This window comes from Etheostoma cragini, chromosome 15 (genome assembly GCF_013103735.1).
Source record: "Etheostoma cragini isolate CJK2018 chromosome 15, CSU_Ecrag_1.0, whole genome shotgun sequence".
Lineage (NCBI taxonomy): Eukaryota > Metazoa > Chordata > Actinopteri > Perciformes > Percidae > Etheostoma > Etheostoma cragini.
The window spans coordinates 24,084,492-24,102,500 of record NC_048421.1 but is presented as its reverse complement, the minus strand read 5'-3'; the positions used below and the strand labels follow the sequence as shown (position 1 = coordinate 24,102,500).

The following is an 18,009-nucleotide window of genomic DNA, read 5'->3' as shown; positions in this document are numbered from 1 at the left end:
ACTCCAGCAGGGGGGGACTCCTTAAACCGGCATTCTGTCTGATCTCCAGCAGGGGGGGACTCCTTAAACCTGCATTCTATCTAAATTCCTGCAGGGGACGACACATGCGGTTGCAAAAGGAGGTCGGCTTCTGTAGAACTCTACAAGAAAGTGAGCCACTTCTCACTTATACCTCACAGAATGATGTTCACTTTTTCAATTAGGGTCTTGTTGATTTCAAAATCGGGAACCCATGACCTCTCCTCTGGTCCGTACTCCTCCCAGCCCACCAGATACTGAAACCCACGACCCCGTCTCCTGACCAGCAGAAGCTTGCGGACAGTCTAGACGGGACCCCCATCAATGAGACGAGGAGGAGGGGGATGTGGTGTGGCTGAGACCAAAACGCTCTCCTTCGAGGCTTCACCTTGATCACGTGTAATGTGGAGTGGACTCCCATGGACCTGAGGAGTTCAACCTCACATCCACAGGGTTTATAACTTTAGATACGGGGGAAGGCCCACAAAATCAGGAGCCAACTTGCGGCTCTCATTGCGCAGAGGAAGGTCCTTGGTAGCTAACCACACCCTCTGTCCCACCTCAGATCGCAGCCAGTCAGCATGTCTATTGCATCAATCCCTGTTCCTTATGAGAACCTGTAGGGTCCTTGTCCACATGTGCCGGCAGCGTCTGACCAAGTCTACTGCAGAGGGGACCCCCACCTCATTCTCTCTTGCATCAAAAACGTGGTCCACCTTGCAGGAGGGAGGGGAAGTGTTTCCCAGTGAATGACCTGGGAACAGAGCTCAGAAGGAACAAACATCCCATTCGGGGGACACCCAACCGGGACAGTAAGACCATCTTGCACCCGCTTCACCCTTTCCTCCACCTCCTAAATAACTGCCCTCACAACACAAGACTCAGGCCGGATGTTGGTAGGAACCTCAAAAGACGAATCAGCGTCAAACAGGCGTGACAAGGCATCAGGCTTAAGATTTTTTGAGCCAGGATTATAGGACAGGGTAAATTTATATCCATTGAAGGCCCACCTCACCTGACATGAGTTGAGTGTCTTGGCCGAGCGTAGGTACTCCAAATTCTTGTGGTCCGTCCACACCAGAAATGTCTCCAACCAGTGACACCACTCCTCCAAAGCCACCTTAACCACCAGCAGCTCCCTGTTTCCAACATGTTAGTTCCCCTCCGCACCAGACAGCTTGTGGGACTAGAAGGCAAATGGGTGAAGCCTCTCATCCTGTGAAGCACGCTGAGACAGGATGGCCCCAACTCCCACATCGGGGACGTCCACCTCCACCACAAACTGACATTGCGGGTCTGGAAGAACCAGAACTGGAGCAGTGGAGAACCGTCTCTTTAGACAGACGAAGGGCTGATGGAGACCACTGGAATGGCCCTTTACAGAGGTTAGATCATGAAGTGGAGCAACCACAGTACCCAAATGTCTGAGAAACCACAAACCTGAGAAAACCGCTGGACCTGTTTGTGGTTGATTGGTGTGAGCCTCTCAGCAACCGCCTTCATCTTCTCAAGGTCCATGGGCAACTCCCCTTTTTTTTTTACTTTCCAAAACTGACAATCTGTAATAAAGAAGTGACTAGTTATTCAAAGAAATGTTGTCCTTCTTTGATCAATTACTATGTTATGCCCCTCCCTCTTTGAGCAGGTTTTTCCCCCCCTTTCTTTGACTGTGGCCATTTGGAACAGCTATAAATACTCCTGCCGTCAGGCAAGGTTGGACGACACTTTGTACTAAATAGTTCAAACGCACCCCCATGTTAAGGTCAAGGTGGTGGGAGGGCGTGTAGCATCTCTTACTTTCATACTGAAAACTGGAGTTAGCGATTAATGTTGGCTTTTTGTAAACCTAAATGCAACCATGTTCTTTCCCTTGCATTTTTGTTGTCAAACCAAAACACATATTAACCATGGTTTACTGGCCCTAGTCATGATCTTTCTTGATCTTTAAGAGTTCTGTATTTGCCCTTTGGGTATTTTGTAGCAGTTAACGGGTCCTGATGCTTGACTTCTTGTATTAACTCAAGCTACTGTTTATGGTGTCTTAATGACACAGGCGGGAAGGCCGACAAAGACCGGAAGACATGGGACCTGCATCAGAGACAGACAGGGAATAACAAAATAAAACAGGAAGTGTACACTGAACGTGAGAAACATAAAAAAAACAACCACAGGAGCTGGATGTGACATTTTAAGAAATTATGAACAAAAATGTTGGCACTGAACATTTGAAAACGTTGTCATTGAACTTTGCAAAAGCATCCAATATCTGAATTCTGGTGATGTAGAGTTGGATATTTTGCATGGAAAGTTAGTAAAATGGTTCTCTGAAAAGCAGCAACATGATGGTGCTCGGATCGGGGATTAATCCTCAGCTCAAGCATGAATATCCAAGGAAAAATCCTAGAAATCCAAAAGGATTGGAGGTTAGGTCTGAGGGAAATCCCAGACTCATGATACTCTTAGGGAAAGGTCAGGGAGTCACTTATTAATAATCATTTTCTAAGAGCATAAATCTCGATTTTCAAATGCCATGGAACTGATAAGTACTGATTGAGATACCGCTCTCTGGACTACATTGGTGGACTGACAGGAAAACTAACCCCCTAGTGCTAGTGAGCCAAATTCCTAACAACTAAGTTGTGTGGCAATAAAGTATTAAGGCTTGTTCAGACATCGACTTTAAAAAATAGATGTAACAAATGATCCATCCTTGCTGTATACAACTTGCCTAATGTCCCCCCAGGTTGAAACTAACTTGTCCTCCCTCTTTCTTTCACAATATATGGTCATCTTCTTCTGCGTGGTCCTCTAAGACACTTGTTCTAAAGTTAAACTTGAACATTTGATGATGATGGAAAAGTAAGTATGCTCCACTCGTTCCTTATACTCCCTCCAATCACCCCCCTCTTTCAGTAACTTAACTTATGGATGTGCAGGCCTGCCCACCAGCAGTTGCCCCTGTCAGTCAGCCTGACTGCCCCCCTTCTTCTCAGCTTACCCCATAGGTTGGTCTCACTCTTTTTCTGTCCCTCTCACATTAGTCCTGCCTGTGTCTCCAACGTTGACCAGTTACTGACAGCTCTCCTCTCAGAACTTCTTTTTTCAGTCTTAACTGATCAAACAAGTATTGCACTGGACCAAAAGACACCCTGTCTTGTTGTGGTCCCAGATTCAAAAGGCGGACACCTGCTTTTCTAAGGATAATTTTTGCCAGGACTTGGGAAACTTGTGTCTGGACCTCAGCTTGGAATATCTTCTTTGCACTGGACCTGGTCCGTTGGATTCCATTATAATCGGTGTGCATTACCCACTGTGACCGTCTGTGTGAACCCGAGTGGGTTTGGATTCGGGAAGTTGTGTGTGTGTGTGTGTGTGTGTGTGTGTGTGAGACAAATAGGCCCAGAGCTGCAGTGCTGGACTCCTGCAGTGATTCCAGGTTAGTTCCTCATTAGTTGGCCTGGCTGTGAACATGGCATCGTTGAGAAGTTTGATTCTTGCAGTGCTGCTGGCGCTGCTCTGCTCCTTCCACACCCCCCTGGCTCCCACTGCCAAGGCGCAGGATCTGCCATTCCGCTCCGAGCAAGGTCTGATGGCTGATGACGATGATGATGACGATGACGATGATGATGATGATGATGACGATGATGACGATGATGATGATGATGATGACGATGATGACGATGATGATGACGACGATGATGATGATGATGATGATGATGATGACGACGACGACGACGACGATGACGACGACGATGATGATGACGATGATGATGATGATGATGATGACGATGATGACGATGATGACGACGATGATGATGATGATGACGACGATGATGACGACGACGACGACGACGACGACGATGATGACGATGATGACGATGACGATGACGACGATGATGATGACGACGACGATGATGATGATGACGATGATGATGACGATGACGACGACGATGATGATGATGACGACGATGATGATGACGATGACGACGACGACGACGATGATGATGATGATGATGATGATGATGATGATCATGAAGGTCAGTCCCTTTAAATTTGCATTCCTTTCTATGTTCTCATATCACTTTGTCTCTTCCTATGTTCGCTTATCTGCACCTGAAACACATTGCCAACTGTGTACTGTTAGAGCATCAGCTGTCACTGAATTTTCATAACGGAATATGCTGTTGTTCTAACTCAGGCTGTGATTGGCTATTCAAATTGTCTGAACACAGTTCAGAAATCCAATAGGCCACAGCTCTGGTGCAGCAGTGTCCCGCCCTCTTATGTTGTTTCAATGATTGCTGATGCTTTGGCATCAAGTTGGTGATGCGTTTAAGTTAAAAATGTGTGCATGTACATTACATTACAGTGTGCAAAAGGGGAGGAGCTAAGACAACATTAGCCACTCCCCTCTCGTTAAAATTCTTACAACCTTATCATCTCTTTGTCAGTTATTATTTTTATGTCTCAGAGCTATTAGGTGATCAAAATCCCTCCTCCACCCCTTTCCAGCTGTCCATTTCCCTTGCTGTCTCTGACACTGTGTTCTTTTCCCTGCTTAACTAGAGTTATGAGCACTCTGGGGAAATTGAACTGGCCCATCTGAAGTCCAACTGTCCGAAGTCCTTCGTACAGTACACTAGATATGAACTTGCGGACTGCAGAAGCATTGATTTGAGAGAGAGAAAGAACAAAAAAACTGTTTCACACAAACCAAGCCTGGCTTGGGAATCAGTCATTGGGGTCACTAGTCTGAGATCTTTTGATTTGTGTTTCGTTTGAAAGAATGGTTCCTCAACCAGGATCTTCCTTTCTCATTTGTTTTGGATCAGATTGACCTGCATTTGTGTCTTTATGTGAACCTACAGAGAAAGAAAGAGAGACAGTGATATTGGGGTTGGGGAATCGGGGGTGCTAGAGAAACAGACGAAGGGAGAGTGAAGCGCGAGGGGAGGTGCAGGAGGGCCACTACCTAAATCCATTCGTTTAAAAGCTTAGAACACCAACAGATAAACAAGTTTCTCTCTTTCTCCATATCTCTCAATCTCTTTCTTTCTCTGTGGAGCACTTTGCTGCTGTCTGTCAAAGAGCCGTGTGATGCCCTTGTAAAATTGCTAAGCACAGATAAAGTACTAGAATAACTTTCAATGCATCTATGAACTTTAATAATCATGTCTCTTTATTTTCTAAAACGCTAATGTTCTGAGCCATAAGATCAAATGCTAACTTTTGATGCACAGCTTATTTTAATGATGAATATTTGTTTTGAGTTTTGAGCAATTTCCCCCTTACTATTTAATGGATATTTGGCAATTTAATACAAATATTTGAATCATTTGTGAAACTAGGCAGAAGATATGTATAACAGTGGGTTTGCTGATGATTTTTCCGACCTTCAGGGAGAGAGTGTTTGGGAAAAGAGAGAAACGTCTCTTTCTATTAAGGAAGTAGAAGAGCCAAAGCTCTGTCAAATGTCACATTGTCAAGAGATGAAATGGTTGTCTGCTTTTTTTTTCTCTTCTTCTTTGGCCAAACTAAAAGATTTTGTGATGACTGAACATTCATGTGTGGAAAATACGACAATCACCACTGTCCATATGTCTTCAGACCCAACTTTCATTCATTAAATAAATCAAATGATCATAAACTGCCTACATTTCAAATCTGTTACCTAAGACTTGTACTAGAGCTATAACCATTGCATGGAGAGTTACTTTTACCCGAGGCCTGTGAACATGTGTTTGGTCATGTTACCTGTACGAGGACCAGAATGCCGAGCTCCAGACATTTGAAACCTGTGAGTATCTGTTCTGACCACAGCATGTTCCATATCAAGTGTTTGGCACATATGTAACACGGCTGCAAAATACTTAAATAAAATGACGAGTCTGTCACAGATTTTAACATTTTTCTTTGATGGTTTTGAAAAATGTCAAACAAACTATTGCAAAAATGATAACGGCAACCTTAGGGAATGTAATAGATGCAAAGTGAGTCAATAAGTGATAACACATGAAATTTTCTTATTGTGGCAAAAAGTCATTTGCAACACGTGTGTATTGTATGATTTGTCACAATGTTGGAATATATAATCATACTAAAGGCATTTACTCAAATTCTGTACTTGAGTACGTTTATGAAGTACTTCTTGCCTCTTCTGCCACATCATCCTCCACTACATTAACTGTACTAACAGCTGTATGTACTTCAAAAGTTAATAGTTTACATCCAAACCATAATGTAGATATGAGATAAGATACAGTGTTATAGATTTAGGGGCCATCCACACAAAGACGCTTTTTGGTGTAATGTTTTGCATCGTGTTGGCCGATCGTCCAGACGGAGACTGCAAACGCACCGCCTGAAGACGCACTTCTTTGAAACCTGGTCCCAGGGAGAAAAGATCCCCAAAAAAACGCATAGTTGCGAATTGATGATGTCATCGCCAAACCACTTGACCTAGCCTTTGACCTTGTACCCCGCAACGACGTCTCATAACAACATCATTGGAGGACTACGTGCTGGAGAATTTATGGAGCCTATTGGGGTTACCAGGGCAGAATATATACTGTCTGTTTGTTCGTATGTACTGCAGAGACAGCGCCACCTACAGGCTTGCAATATGAAGAAGCGTTTTGAGTCATTTGGACGCGTTTGGACGCTAATATTCTCGAAACGATGGTGGGAAGACCATTTTGGCACGTGTGGACGTGGCCTTAACTACCCAAAAGGATGTAAAATAGTTTTCCTCCAACTCTCTGCCCATCATATAGAGTTGAAACAGCGACCCTAGTTTATGTCCACGACCTTCCACTTCCGTCAGATGTCCATTCTCTCCCACCATCTTTGTCCTGCCTACCTGGAGCAGATGACCAATCAGAGAAGGCCGGCTTTGAGTTGTGTAACAAGAACAGTTGGAAATCTGAACGGCTTAGCTCCCAGGGATTTGTCTAAAATATGTTTACCTTATTAATTATTTGGCCACATTTAACATAAAAATCCAACATTATAACATGACAGGAAAAACGGAAAAGCATAATTTGTGACAAGTAGAGATTGCAACATTTTCCTAACGAAGATCAATATTATTTAAACATTTAACCATTTCACTACATCTCTGATATTGCATGTAAAAATCCAAAGTGCTAAAGAACTTCAAAAACAACAACAAACTAATATACTGCATTACATAAAAAGTATTTAAAGCAGTCAGACTTATGTATTCCCGACTATGTTTTCAGTCAATCCCTACATGAGAAACATCCATCCCAGATATTTCATATTCTATGGGCTTCATTTATCTTTCAAATAGTCTTTAATTGGTTACTCGCAAATTATTATGAGCTATAATTGGAATGCAAGCCACTATCAATCTATGACTGCATTGTCAACAATGTACAACAAGTATTGGATGTAGCATTGAGTGTTAGATGTGAAGTATTTCAGTTAAAAAGACATGCATTTACCATCCATATTATGTGCAGATGATGATGATGATGATGATGATGATGATGATGATGATGATGACGACGACGACGATGATGATGATGACGACGATGATGATGAATATCACAAGGGCTCTGTGTGCTCATATTGTGAATTCTGTGAGGTACGTCTGAAAGTAACTTAGAGAAATGAAAAGTCAAAGCAAAGTCAGAAAAGTAGAGACCTTTAGGAAATGATGTCAGTGAAATCATAAAAAAATTCAACTTTTAAGCTTTTCTATTTTAATAAATGTGTCTTCTTTCAGCACTGTGACAGCTGTGACAAATGTCCTTGTAAAGAGGGAGACAAGTCGGAACACTGTGATGACTGCAAGGTAAGAACATGCTCATTATGTAGTATTTGTCTTGTTGTCAACCCATATTTGGTTTAGAGTGAAATATTTTCATAAATATGGATTCCGATGAATTTTGTTTAAGTTTCCTTGAGGATGATTTGGTAAATTTTGGTGATCCTTGTGACTTCATGTCTACCACCACCAGGTCAACAGTTCCATTTGTCCAGTACTTTGGTTTATCAAATGTCACCTAACATTTGGGTACTCAAGTTCCACAATATTTAATATATGAATATTTAATCCATGTGAAAGCCCATGTCTGCCAAGAAAAAAAGAAATTTTTTAGATTTTTAGAAATTTACAGATGACCTATTTTCTTTATAAATGGGCTTTCACACTGTATAATACATCTAATATGCTCATTAACATGCACATGTTGTATAGGTGTATGAAGCAGGTGGCAGTGCAGGTTCAGGACAAACAGTGTCCTGTGGTAGTAGGGACATGTGTCCATTTCTGACTCCTCTTTTCTGTATCCACTACTGTCTTTCTTGTTCACAGATGTGCACTTTCTGCCATGTGTGTCCTGTTTGCCAAACTCTTTGCCAGCCTGGTGAGTAACTGCAGAGCTGCAACAGAACAAAACACGTTATTACAGCATCACATCAGAAAAAGGAAAGTTCTCTTGTTGCTGATTGTAACTGGTCACTCCTGCATAACAAGAAAGGATCTTCCACCCTATAACGATGGCTGAAGGTTAGGCAGAGGAACCAGACAGGACCAAATGATGATGATTATACAAAGTTGGTTAACACTTTATCTGAAGAGGTGTGCATGAGACAGATCTCAGCAGCCCCGGGGCTTTTCTCCTGTTTGTGATATTCATGGACAAAATATCCCAATGTAGTGGTGATGGGGAGGGGGTGCAACTCCGTGGGCTGGGGATGTCATCTCTGCTTTTTGCAGACAATGTGGTCCTGATAACTGGCTGGGATGAGGATTAGCACCTGTAAATCTGAGGCCATGGTTTCCAGGTTTTCAGTTGTGGACTAAGTCCCAACCTTAATTGAGGAAGTACCTCGGAGTCCTGTTGGCAAGTGAGGGCACAATGGGACATTCACCGGAGAATTGGCACCACGGGGGGGGGGGTATTACATTGGCTTTATGGCACTGTTAGAGTGCTAGAGCTGACCCAGGACCCGGGATCAACAAATAGGATTTTTCGTCCCTATCGCGGAGACCAAATCCTGTTATGTAGTACAGTAAACTCAGTTTAATCAAATGGCTCATCTTATATTTCTACAGTAGATTGTTACATGACAAATATGGAGGGCAATAAATCTAAGTCTGATGAGAAATGTTGGATTTGACAGCTCACAATTACTTTGTCATTTTGTTTTTCCAGGAGGTTTTCTTGACGAAGTGACTGGATCCATCTACAAGTAAGTCATGTTTACCCTGAACTGAAACCTGTTCAAACATCCATGAAGTATCCTACAACCTCTGTTTGTCTCTCCACCCACAGGACTGTAGCTGATGTCTTTGATGATGATGACGATGACAACTAAACCCTATCATATGTTGCCACCATGTGGCCAAACCAATATGTGTCACCTTCACTTCTGATTTTCATTGTTATTTTTGTCTTTTTCCTTGAGAACATTAAAGTCTGGGCTGTGTTTGCTCACTAATGACTGAATAGAAATTGTTAAACAAATATCTAAATATATTTGTGTACTGTTGTTAAAGCGTAACTCTGGCCAAAATGCAACCTAGGGTCTTTGTGTGAATGTACCCGAGTCAAACTTTCCTTCTAAGAAGGCTCGACACGACATGAGACTTTACTCTTAGCTCTCCCATTCAAAAGGCCATCTGACCGAAATATGAGAATACGGTCAATCTTAAAAGTGGTGCTTTCGTCCTGTATATGCTTTTTAAACGAAAGTTCGACTCAGGTACATTCCCAAAAACACCCTAGGTTGCATTTTGGCGAGAGTTAACTGACAAGTCTAAGTCATACTGTTAAGGAAAATAAAATATTTGAAGTCATATTTTGGATATGTTAAATAAAAAAGAGGGGAAATTTTCACCAATTGATTTATTCATTTTAAAATGAACACTGAATGGAATGTCTAAAAAACTGTATTTGATGGAAAAAGTAAAAGAAACGTTAATAGGTGCTACTTGAAGTCAAGAAAACAGACAGTTTAAGGCAGCATGGTAAAAGAACAGACTTGAGGATGCAGTCAAATATTCCTTTTTACTTTGGAAGGTTCCTACATTTGATCCGGTTGGTCTTGGTTTTAGTCTACAGTTACAGTAACGCACTAAAGATCTCTGCTTGACATAATTCATGTAGGCCTACACACACTGAGCTGTTCCTTAAAGGAGCTGCACTTCTCTTATAACACAAGATAGCCTGTCAGAACTTCCTGTTTTTGGTCCAAACCATTTTTCTTGAACCAAGGTCCGTCTGTTTGGGTCAGAAACGTGGTCCGGGGAAGGTTCCACACCTGTAATTTGAACAAACGCAGTAGGTGTAAAAGCCCCCCAAGTGCTAGGGAAAGGTGCTTCAATAGTTCCCTTCTTACGTTAATCATAGGATACACTGGACCATTCTTTACGAAAGGAAAGAACATAATACCATCTCACGATTTCTTGTTCAAGCCACATTTACAGCAACAATCGGCACAATTTGAAGTAAAGTAAGACCACTTCCAGCTCTCCTTGTCCCCTCTGTGAGCATGGAAAAAGCTAATAGCAATGCTCTCACTCTCTCTCTCTTTCTGAAAAGACCAGCCAGTGGGAGGTGCAGAAGTCCAGGGCTTAACTTTTGAGAACTAGACCAGCCTACCACAATCAGCAGGACAACACCCGTCCTTGCACTCCCCTTCAACACATGTACACATACCAGCGGGGTTCAAAATTAGCAGCATCTACCAGCAGAATTCGGACAAAATGTGCACGTGGCTGGTTTGTTTGCTTCACTCAACAGCCAAAAAAACAATGGGAATCTGTAGAGTGACATTTATCTGCTATTTAGCTGGTGGATTGAAAGTGAACCCTGCATACTAGCCAATACCAGCCCCTCACACAGCCTCTTAGCTGAGTGTTGAGCAGGATAAAATCTGGCTGGGGAAAATGTAAGAGCAGCCCTCGTTCCTCCTTCATCACTGAGGTGCCCTTGAACAAGGCCTCCAACTCCAACCACTTCAGTGGAGCTGCTCAGTGGCTGCAGATCAGACTGTGGTTGGACGGGCAGCTTCCAGGTATGACTGTGTCTAAAGATGGCTCCAGGTGGAGGCTGGTGCATGGGTGTCATTAGATGTCTTGTGACGTTAAAGTATGCACAGAGTATGCAACTTGTGTTAAAGTGGAACATGGATAGCATCATGTTTGCAAGTGCCTTTGCTTGCCAACGCATAGCTAACATTAGCTCACTTTGTTAGCTTGGATTGCTCTGATTGGCTGGCACATGTTGCAGAATCGACAGTAAAGTGGACCTGACTTGACTTATGGTCAAGGCGCACTAAGATAGGGTTACTGTGCTGGGTTCATCTTTGTGGGTGTAAGCATCCCGTCCCAGCACTTCTGTTACAAGAGTTTGCTGATGGTAACAACTGGAATACATTTTTGTAAATCTGTGGGCTAAGAAGCTTGACAGTGAGTATGTGACATTTAAAAAACAACAGTCATGCATACTTCCCCTGATTAATAATACTATAATAATAAATGCGTTTAGTTATAGATTCCAAACCTTCAAAGTATTTGAGTGTTTTTTAGACACTGATGGTGGAGCGCTGTAATGTACCTCTTTATAGCCTTTCTTTTTCTGAAAAAATATTTCAAAGGGGTTACATAATTGAAAAAGGCTGGAGAACCACAGCTGTAGAACATGGCTACCTATGCCCCACAGCGTCCTGCCTGAACTAAACTTTGAGCTTTCCTTTCTTCAGGAAAACAATAAGTGAGATGTGACTCCAAGAATAACGGTGCAATAAGTGTGCAAGAGAGCTTTTATGAAATGTTTTAATCCACATCCCAAACGATGGCCTTCACACTCATTGATTACCAAGAACATTTTCAAATATCACTTCATATTAAAAGGGATGTCGACTCATTCTGATGATTGAGGTTGGGGCACTGTGGGTTAATATACTCTTTGTGCATTGTAGGAAAACATGTTTCTGACTATTGGGAATGTGTTGAGACAGTGAAGCATGTTTTCCTACAATGTAAGAAGTAGGCTAGAATGCAGAAAAGTGTTTTTTATTAGACTGACAGAACTTGGAGATTTACGTTTTATCTTTTTTATGGACAACGGGACCAACATCAGCTGATATCCAAGGCATGCCCGGATTACCCTTTGGAGCAAGTGGACCAGTTCCCAGGGGCACCAACCATTTACCACCAGTGGGGGGGGGGGCTTTAAAAATATATTTTTTGTAAATTGTTATGTCATTAACTTGAAATTGTTGAAAGACCATACATTAGATGTTTATGGACACGCATTCCACAATAATAATTAAATCAAGATTCCAAGACCACTATCACCCCCCTCCCCAATCTGTCAGAGTTGATAATGTAATGTAATAATAATATGTACTATATTAGTCCTGCAACCTGCTGTTATTACACACACATGCACTAAATGGAGAGATGTCAGAGTGGGGGGGGGCTGCCCATAGAGGGTTCAGTGCCTTGCTCAAGAGGAGAACTGGCATCTCTCCAGCTACCAGTCCACCACAAAACTTTAGTCCGTATGGGGACTTCAACCAGCAGCCTTCTGGTTCCCAACCTAACTCCCAAAGTTCTCACAAATGTATAACCTTTTTTAGACAGACGGGCCAGGGGCTCTTTGAGGTACAGTGCCCGGGGGCACCACCTTGTCTTAGTACGGGCCTGATCCAAGGCAGTTCTTCAGCTCCTGCATGATACAGGTCTGGTAATATCAACGGTCTATGGTCTGTGTGTAAGAATCTAGCTAGTTCAAACTTTGACCTGCGGAGGGCAGTAACTCGCTTAGCAGCGTCTACTCTGCCGGTACCCTAGAAGAAGAAGAAGAAGTACACGAAAAACAAGGGGAACCAGCGGTTGGGTTACATTCAGGTTACAAAACCAAAGCTGAGCTTCAAAGACACTTGAAACAGTCGGGTCTTGGGTTATAATTGCGTCGCGGCGAATGGGGTTTGACAAGTTCTGTAGTCTGGACAGTTCCGACCCATTTTGGGTAAGTTTACTTCCACGACTTTCATGTCTGTTCATTTATCTTGGAACTCTGTCCAGTTGTTGTAATTAACCAGCCCCGGGTAAGCTAATAAACCCTTATTAGCCCCGGTATTCTACGTTGCCCTGCCTAAGCCAACTACATTGTTGCTATGGCTACGGTTAAGTCGTCCCAGGTTGTCTTAATACCGAGCACGCAATGTACCGCGGAGAGACAGAAAGAGACAGAGACAGACAGAGAGAGAAAGAGAGAGAGAGAGAGAGACAGACAGAGAGAAAAACACATCGCTAAAATGTCAGCAAGACAATATAGAAAGCGTCTTTCATGTGTGCTAACCACTGTGTATTATTAATAATACGCTACTAATATAGAGTCTATGAGGCTAACATTAGGCTAACGTTAGCTCCTGTCAGGTTATTGTGGGAGGCTGCCTCTTTTAGGGTCATAAATTATATTACCAACTTATGAAAAGGTCTGCTGTAACAGACACAGACATTCATATTTGTTTTTATAACTGATAACTTTTAAGCCAACACTATAAATAGTCAGGCTGAGTGTTTTACAGAGCCATTCCTCCACAAATGCAGCACCTTGAGTAAGTAGCCTAGCATCTTTTCCCCCTATTTTTATTCCTCTTCCTATGAATGAACAATGTAAAAAAAGTGTGTGTTCTCACAGCCTCCTTATTACCACGAGTACCTGTGAAAACCATGGTGGAATAAAGTGTCGTGAGTTAGAACTGCAATGCCTAGTTGCGCCACCAATATGTAACCCCCCTGTTATGATGGTGATGTAACGTTACAGGTGTGCTGTCTGTCTGTCAGTCAGTGCTGCTGCAGGTTCTCTCCTCGGACCGACACACACAGGAGAGACTTTACTAACGAGTTGGTGCAGGTTATGCTCTGTGTTCTGCTGCTCATGTCTGATTAGTACATATAGCACCTGGCATTGTATGGTGTATGTTGTAGAATAAAGTTTCAGCTTGGAAGCTCCCTTCAGTTGTCTGTGGACTCTTATGGACGTTTTACGTTAGCCGCAGCTATACACAGTTAAAGAAATGGACCAACAGATGTCGTTGCTCTGGACGGAGATCAGTGACCATTGTGAATGTTAGGAGATAACACTGGCTAATTACTGCTAACTAACATGCTAGTTAACGTTAACATAGGCACAGGCTAATTACTGCTAACTAACATGCTAGTTAACAATAACATAGGCACAGGCTAATTACTGCTAACTAACATGCTAGTTAACAATAACATAGGACAGGCTAATTACTGCTAACTAACACGCTAGTTAACATTAACATAGGCACAGGCTAATTACTGCTAACTAACATGCTAGTTAACATTAACATAGGCACAGGCTAATTACTGCTAACTATCATGCTAGTTAACAATAATATAGGACAGGCTAATTACTGCTAACTAACACGCTAGTTAACATTAAGATAGGCACAGGCTAATTACTGCTAACTAACATGCTAGTTAATAATAACATAGGCACAGGCTAATTACTGCTAACTAACATGCTAGTTAATAATAACATAGGCACAGGCTAATTACTGCTAACTAACATGCTAGTTAACATTAACATAGGCTCAAGCTAATTACTGCTAACTAGAAGAAACCTTAGACAGACCCAGAATCTTTGTGGGCTGCCATCTGTCTCTGCCAGGTTGGACACAGACTTGCACTGCCTCCATAGTAAAAGCAAATACCATGGCAACTACCACCAACGGGCTGAGTTTGGGATATGGGCTTTGGGCGTGTTGTTATAAACCTAGATTAGTTTAGCTTTTTGGGGATTCAACCCTTTTTCTTCTTTCCTCTACCAGGATTGGAACCGTACATGGTACGCTGCTAACCCCGACCTCACCCAGTGCTTCCAGAACACTGTTCTGGTGTGGCTGCCATGCCTCTACCTCTGGATGTGTGCTCCCATCTACCTCATCTACCTCCGCAGCCACGACCATGGCTACATATGTATGACTCACCTCAACAAAGCTAAAACTGTGAGTGATGTGACCCTTTATCACTCTAGCAAGTCAGTTTTTTTCCAATACCAGAAATTGTCACATTTCATCACTCCTGCTCTCCGTGTCAACGTAATCCAATTAGTTTTTTGAGCCAATACACAGGAGACGAGTGTATAAAGCTCAGGTTCTACTAGAAAAGAAGTGGTTTGTATGATGTGTTGTCTGACCACAACAGGTGGTGTTTATAGTCGTGCTGACGGCCACGATGGAAGAGGGAAAAGCCTGTGTAAACAGTAACAGTTCACCGAAAAACCACAGCATTACACTAAGTTACATTGCATAAACATTAAATACATTTTCTGTGTCACTTCCTCTGTCCATATAAACGTTTCCGCTCTCTGGCTGGTCCACATGTATGCACTTTCTGCTTCTCGCCGTCTCTCTCTGTATCGAACAACTTGAAACATTATTCAATAATTTCTAACCCTGTTAAAGCAGTGGTGGCTCTAAAGGTTACAGAAGAGAGTTCAAGAGTTCAGTTCAATCCCCAGACCACATAACATATCACATACACAAACAATGATGTACAATGGCATTAGGAAAATGTAAACTATGACCTTCTAATTGACTTTACTTAGTGTCTGACTTTCAACGTGGAAAAACAGCACTCACCCAGTATACAATTGTTGTACAGTGTGGGGAAAAGTTTCAGTTTTTACATCAAACACAACCTAAAACAAGTCTGAAAGCTTTGAGTTGTTCCCCCCCCCCCACCCACAGGCTGTTGGCCTTCTGCTGTGGATGATCTGCTGGTCAGATGTTTTCTATTCTTTCTGGGAAAGAAGTTATGGCAGCAGTGTCCCCGCACTCGTCCACCACGTCAGTCCTACCTTACTGGGCCTTACCATGGTGAGTTTCTCTTTGTCATTTAGAGGTGTTCAACAAGAAACCTAGCATCTCTCTCTGGGGTAGGGCAATGCTTAGTTTGGATTTATTATAACCAGTGCAGTGCCTGTGTAAAATCAGTTTTGTGTGTGTTTTTACTAATTGTAGCCTATTGAGCAACTTGATGATGCAGAAGATAACCCATTTCGTAGAATCATGCATCATCATGTGACACGTGTCAAGTTTGAAATCCTTCGGACTAACGGTTCGAGAGATTTGCGAATAACAGACAGACTGACTGACCTACTTGTAAGTTTTAGCTAGATAGATGTTAGTGTTTTTGTTCTTAGATGTTGTTATTGTACTTTTCTTTCTCTGGAAATTAACCAGCTGAGTTTACATGTTATTACATTTGAGTTTAGTTTTATTTGCATTATTGTGAAAATTAAAGTTGTGATAATAGAGAAATTCAAACTGCATGTTTTCTAGTGTTTGTGCATTTACACATAGTAAAGATATGTTTTGGTGTCACTCAAAACAAATACATGTTCTACTCAAAAACTCAAAATGGGGGATACAAGGCTTCCATTACCTTTGCACCCCCAGTGCAAACAGGTTTGTAACTTAACCATGACTTGCCATAGACATTCAGTTAAATGCAGTCTACCAACAGTAGGTTTTTCAGAAAGGGTAAAGTCTATTCCTTCATTCATTCACCGACAATTGTCAAGTCTGGGTCCATAGCAGCAGATTAAACATCAGACAGCCTCCTTTCTAGCTACGTTCTTCTATGGAATCCCAAAACTTTCCAAGGCCGGATGGGAAATGCAATCAATCCATTGTGTTCAAGATAAGGTTCCAATCCTTTAAAAAAAAGGAACCGTTATAGAGATTTTGAGCTTGGGAAAAAAGCTGCAACCACAGCTGGAACAAAGCAGGGCTGTCAGTAGAAATTGTCAATAGGCCGTAGGCTGTACTTTTTCAACTGGATCATAGTCTGAAATACAGCATGTAGAGACTTTCTTGTTATTACACCACACGTGAGACTGCTTAGAATAATAAAGGTGTGTTAGTTTCAAGTAATATCTGAACGTATTGTGTGTGTTTTTGCTACAGTTGCTGGCCACCCTGGTAATCCAGTATGAACGGATGAAAGGGGTTCAGTCATCCGGAGTCATGCTGATCTACTGGCTGCTGGCACTGCTGTGTGCCACAGTCACCTTCAGGTCCAAGATCTACCAGGCCCTGGACCAGGTCAGCCTCACACCAGCACAGCTGAACAACATTTGGATTAATAGAGTTCAACACAAACCTATGGAGATGTAACTGGTTTGGTGTGGCACATATAATTAATAACTCCTAAGCCCTTAAAGGTCCCATGACATGGTGCTCTTTGGATGCTTTTATATAGGCCTTAGTGGTCCCCTGATACTGTATCTGAAGTCTCTTTATATAGACCTTAGTGGTCCCCTGATACTGTATCTGAAGTCTCTTTATATAGACCTTAGTGGTCCCCTAATACTGTATTTGAAGTCTTTTTTTCAAATAGAGAGAAACCTCATAAGTAAAATTTAATGTCATGAGATCTTTAACATATTTACCTTCAGAAGAGACCATGATTATAGCAAACATACCACAAGCAAAGCAATATCTTACACCAGCAAGTTTCATGGGTTAAAATCTGTCTTCTTTTTTTGTTATATTTTAGCCATTGACAGTAAATGTGTGGAGGTACACCACCTTCTACATCTTCTATGCTCTGCTGCTGGTTTCACTGTTCCTGTCCTGCCTGACGGACCAGCCCCCCCTCTTCTCCCAGGCCATCAAAGACTCGGTGAGGTGTTGTTGAATATTGTTTGCAATACTAAAGCCGAACAAGCCCCAGTGGGTTTAACCTTCCATCCTAGTGCAAAGGTTTTCAAAGTCTGACACAATAGCCCCCCCTCAGACCAAATCAAAACCAGCCCCTCAAAACTCAAGCTACATTTACACCGCTATGTTATTTTCTGCTACGTTTCCCCTTCTTCTTCCCCGTGCTCTGCTGTTTTCCCCTCTCATTCCCCGTGCTCTGATGTTTTCCCCTCTCATTCCCCGTGCTCTGCTGTTTTCCCCTCTCATTCC

General features: G+C 42.4%; 2 protein-coding genes across 3 annotated transcripts in view; both read left to right on the top strand.

Annotated features, from left to right (window-relative positions):
• The first annotated feature begins 3,008 nt into the window (after positions 1-3,008).
• Positions 3,009-9,523, top strand: LOC117958008 (pheromone-processing carboxypeptidase KEX1). Of its 2 annotated transcripts, none has more exons than XM_034894185.1 (6): positions 3,009-3,794; positions 7,503-7,627; positions 7,769-7,837; positions 8,360-8,411; positions 9,204-9,240; positions 9,324-9,523. In XM_034894185.1, exons 1-6 carry the CDS (start codon positions 3,488-3,490, stop codon positions 9,364-9,366), a joined length of 633 nt encoding a protein of 210 aa, XP_034750076.1. In that variant the 5' UTR covers positions 3,009-3,487; the 3' UTR covers positions 9,367-9,523. The 2 variants fall into 2 exon arrangements, with proteins under 2 accessions (XP_034750076.1, XP_034750077.1); XM_034894186.1 differs by having other exon boundaries at positions 3,011-3,722.
• Positions 9,524-12,773: 3,250 nt separating this feature from the next.
• abcc1 (ATP-binding cassette, sub-family C (CFTR/MRP), member 1) overlaps positions 12,774-18,009 on the top strand; it is a 26,472-nt gene continuing 21,236 nt past the window's right edge. Inside the window, exons 1-5 of the mRNA XM_034894163.1 lie at positions 12,774-13,028; positions 14,863-15,039; positions 15,784-15,912; positions 17,005-17,142; positions 17,597-17,722. Coding sequence (XP_034750054.1) covers positions 12,981-13,028; positions 14,863-15,039; positions 15,784-15,912; positions 17,005-17,142; positions 17,597-17,722 — 618 coding nt within the window. The 5' untranslated portion in view covers positions 12,774-12,980. The remainder of the gene's footprint in view (positions 13,029-14,862; positions 15,040-15,783; positions 15,913-17,004; positions 17,143-17,596; positions 17,723-18,009) is intronic.

Excerpts from the sequence above, each read along its gene's own strand:
- LOC117958008 (XM_034894185.1), top strand. The coding sequence starts at position 3,488 with ATGGCATCGTTGAGAAGTTTGATTCTTGCAGTGCTGCTGGCGCTGCTC. Across the intron at positions 3,795-7,502 it reads TGATGACGATGATGATGATG|ATGATGATGATGATGATGAT; the intron begins ATGATGATGACG and ends TATTATGTGCAG. Across the intron at positions 7,838-8,359 it reads AACACTGTGATGACTGCAAG|ATGTGCACTTTCTGCCATGT; the intron begins GTAAGAACATGC and ends TCTTGTTCACAG.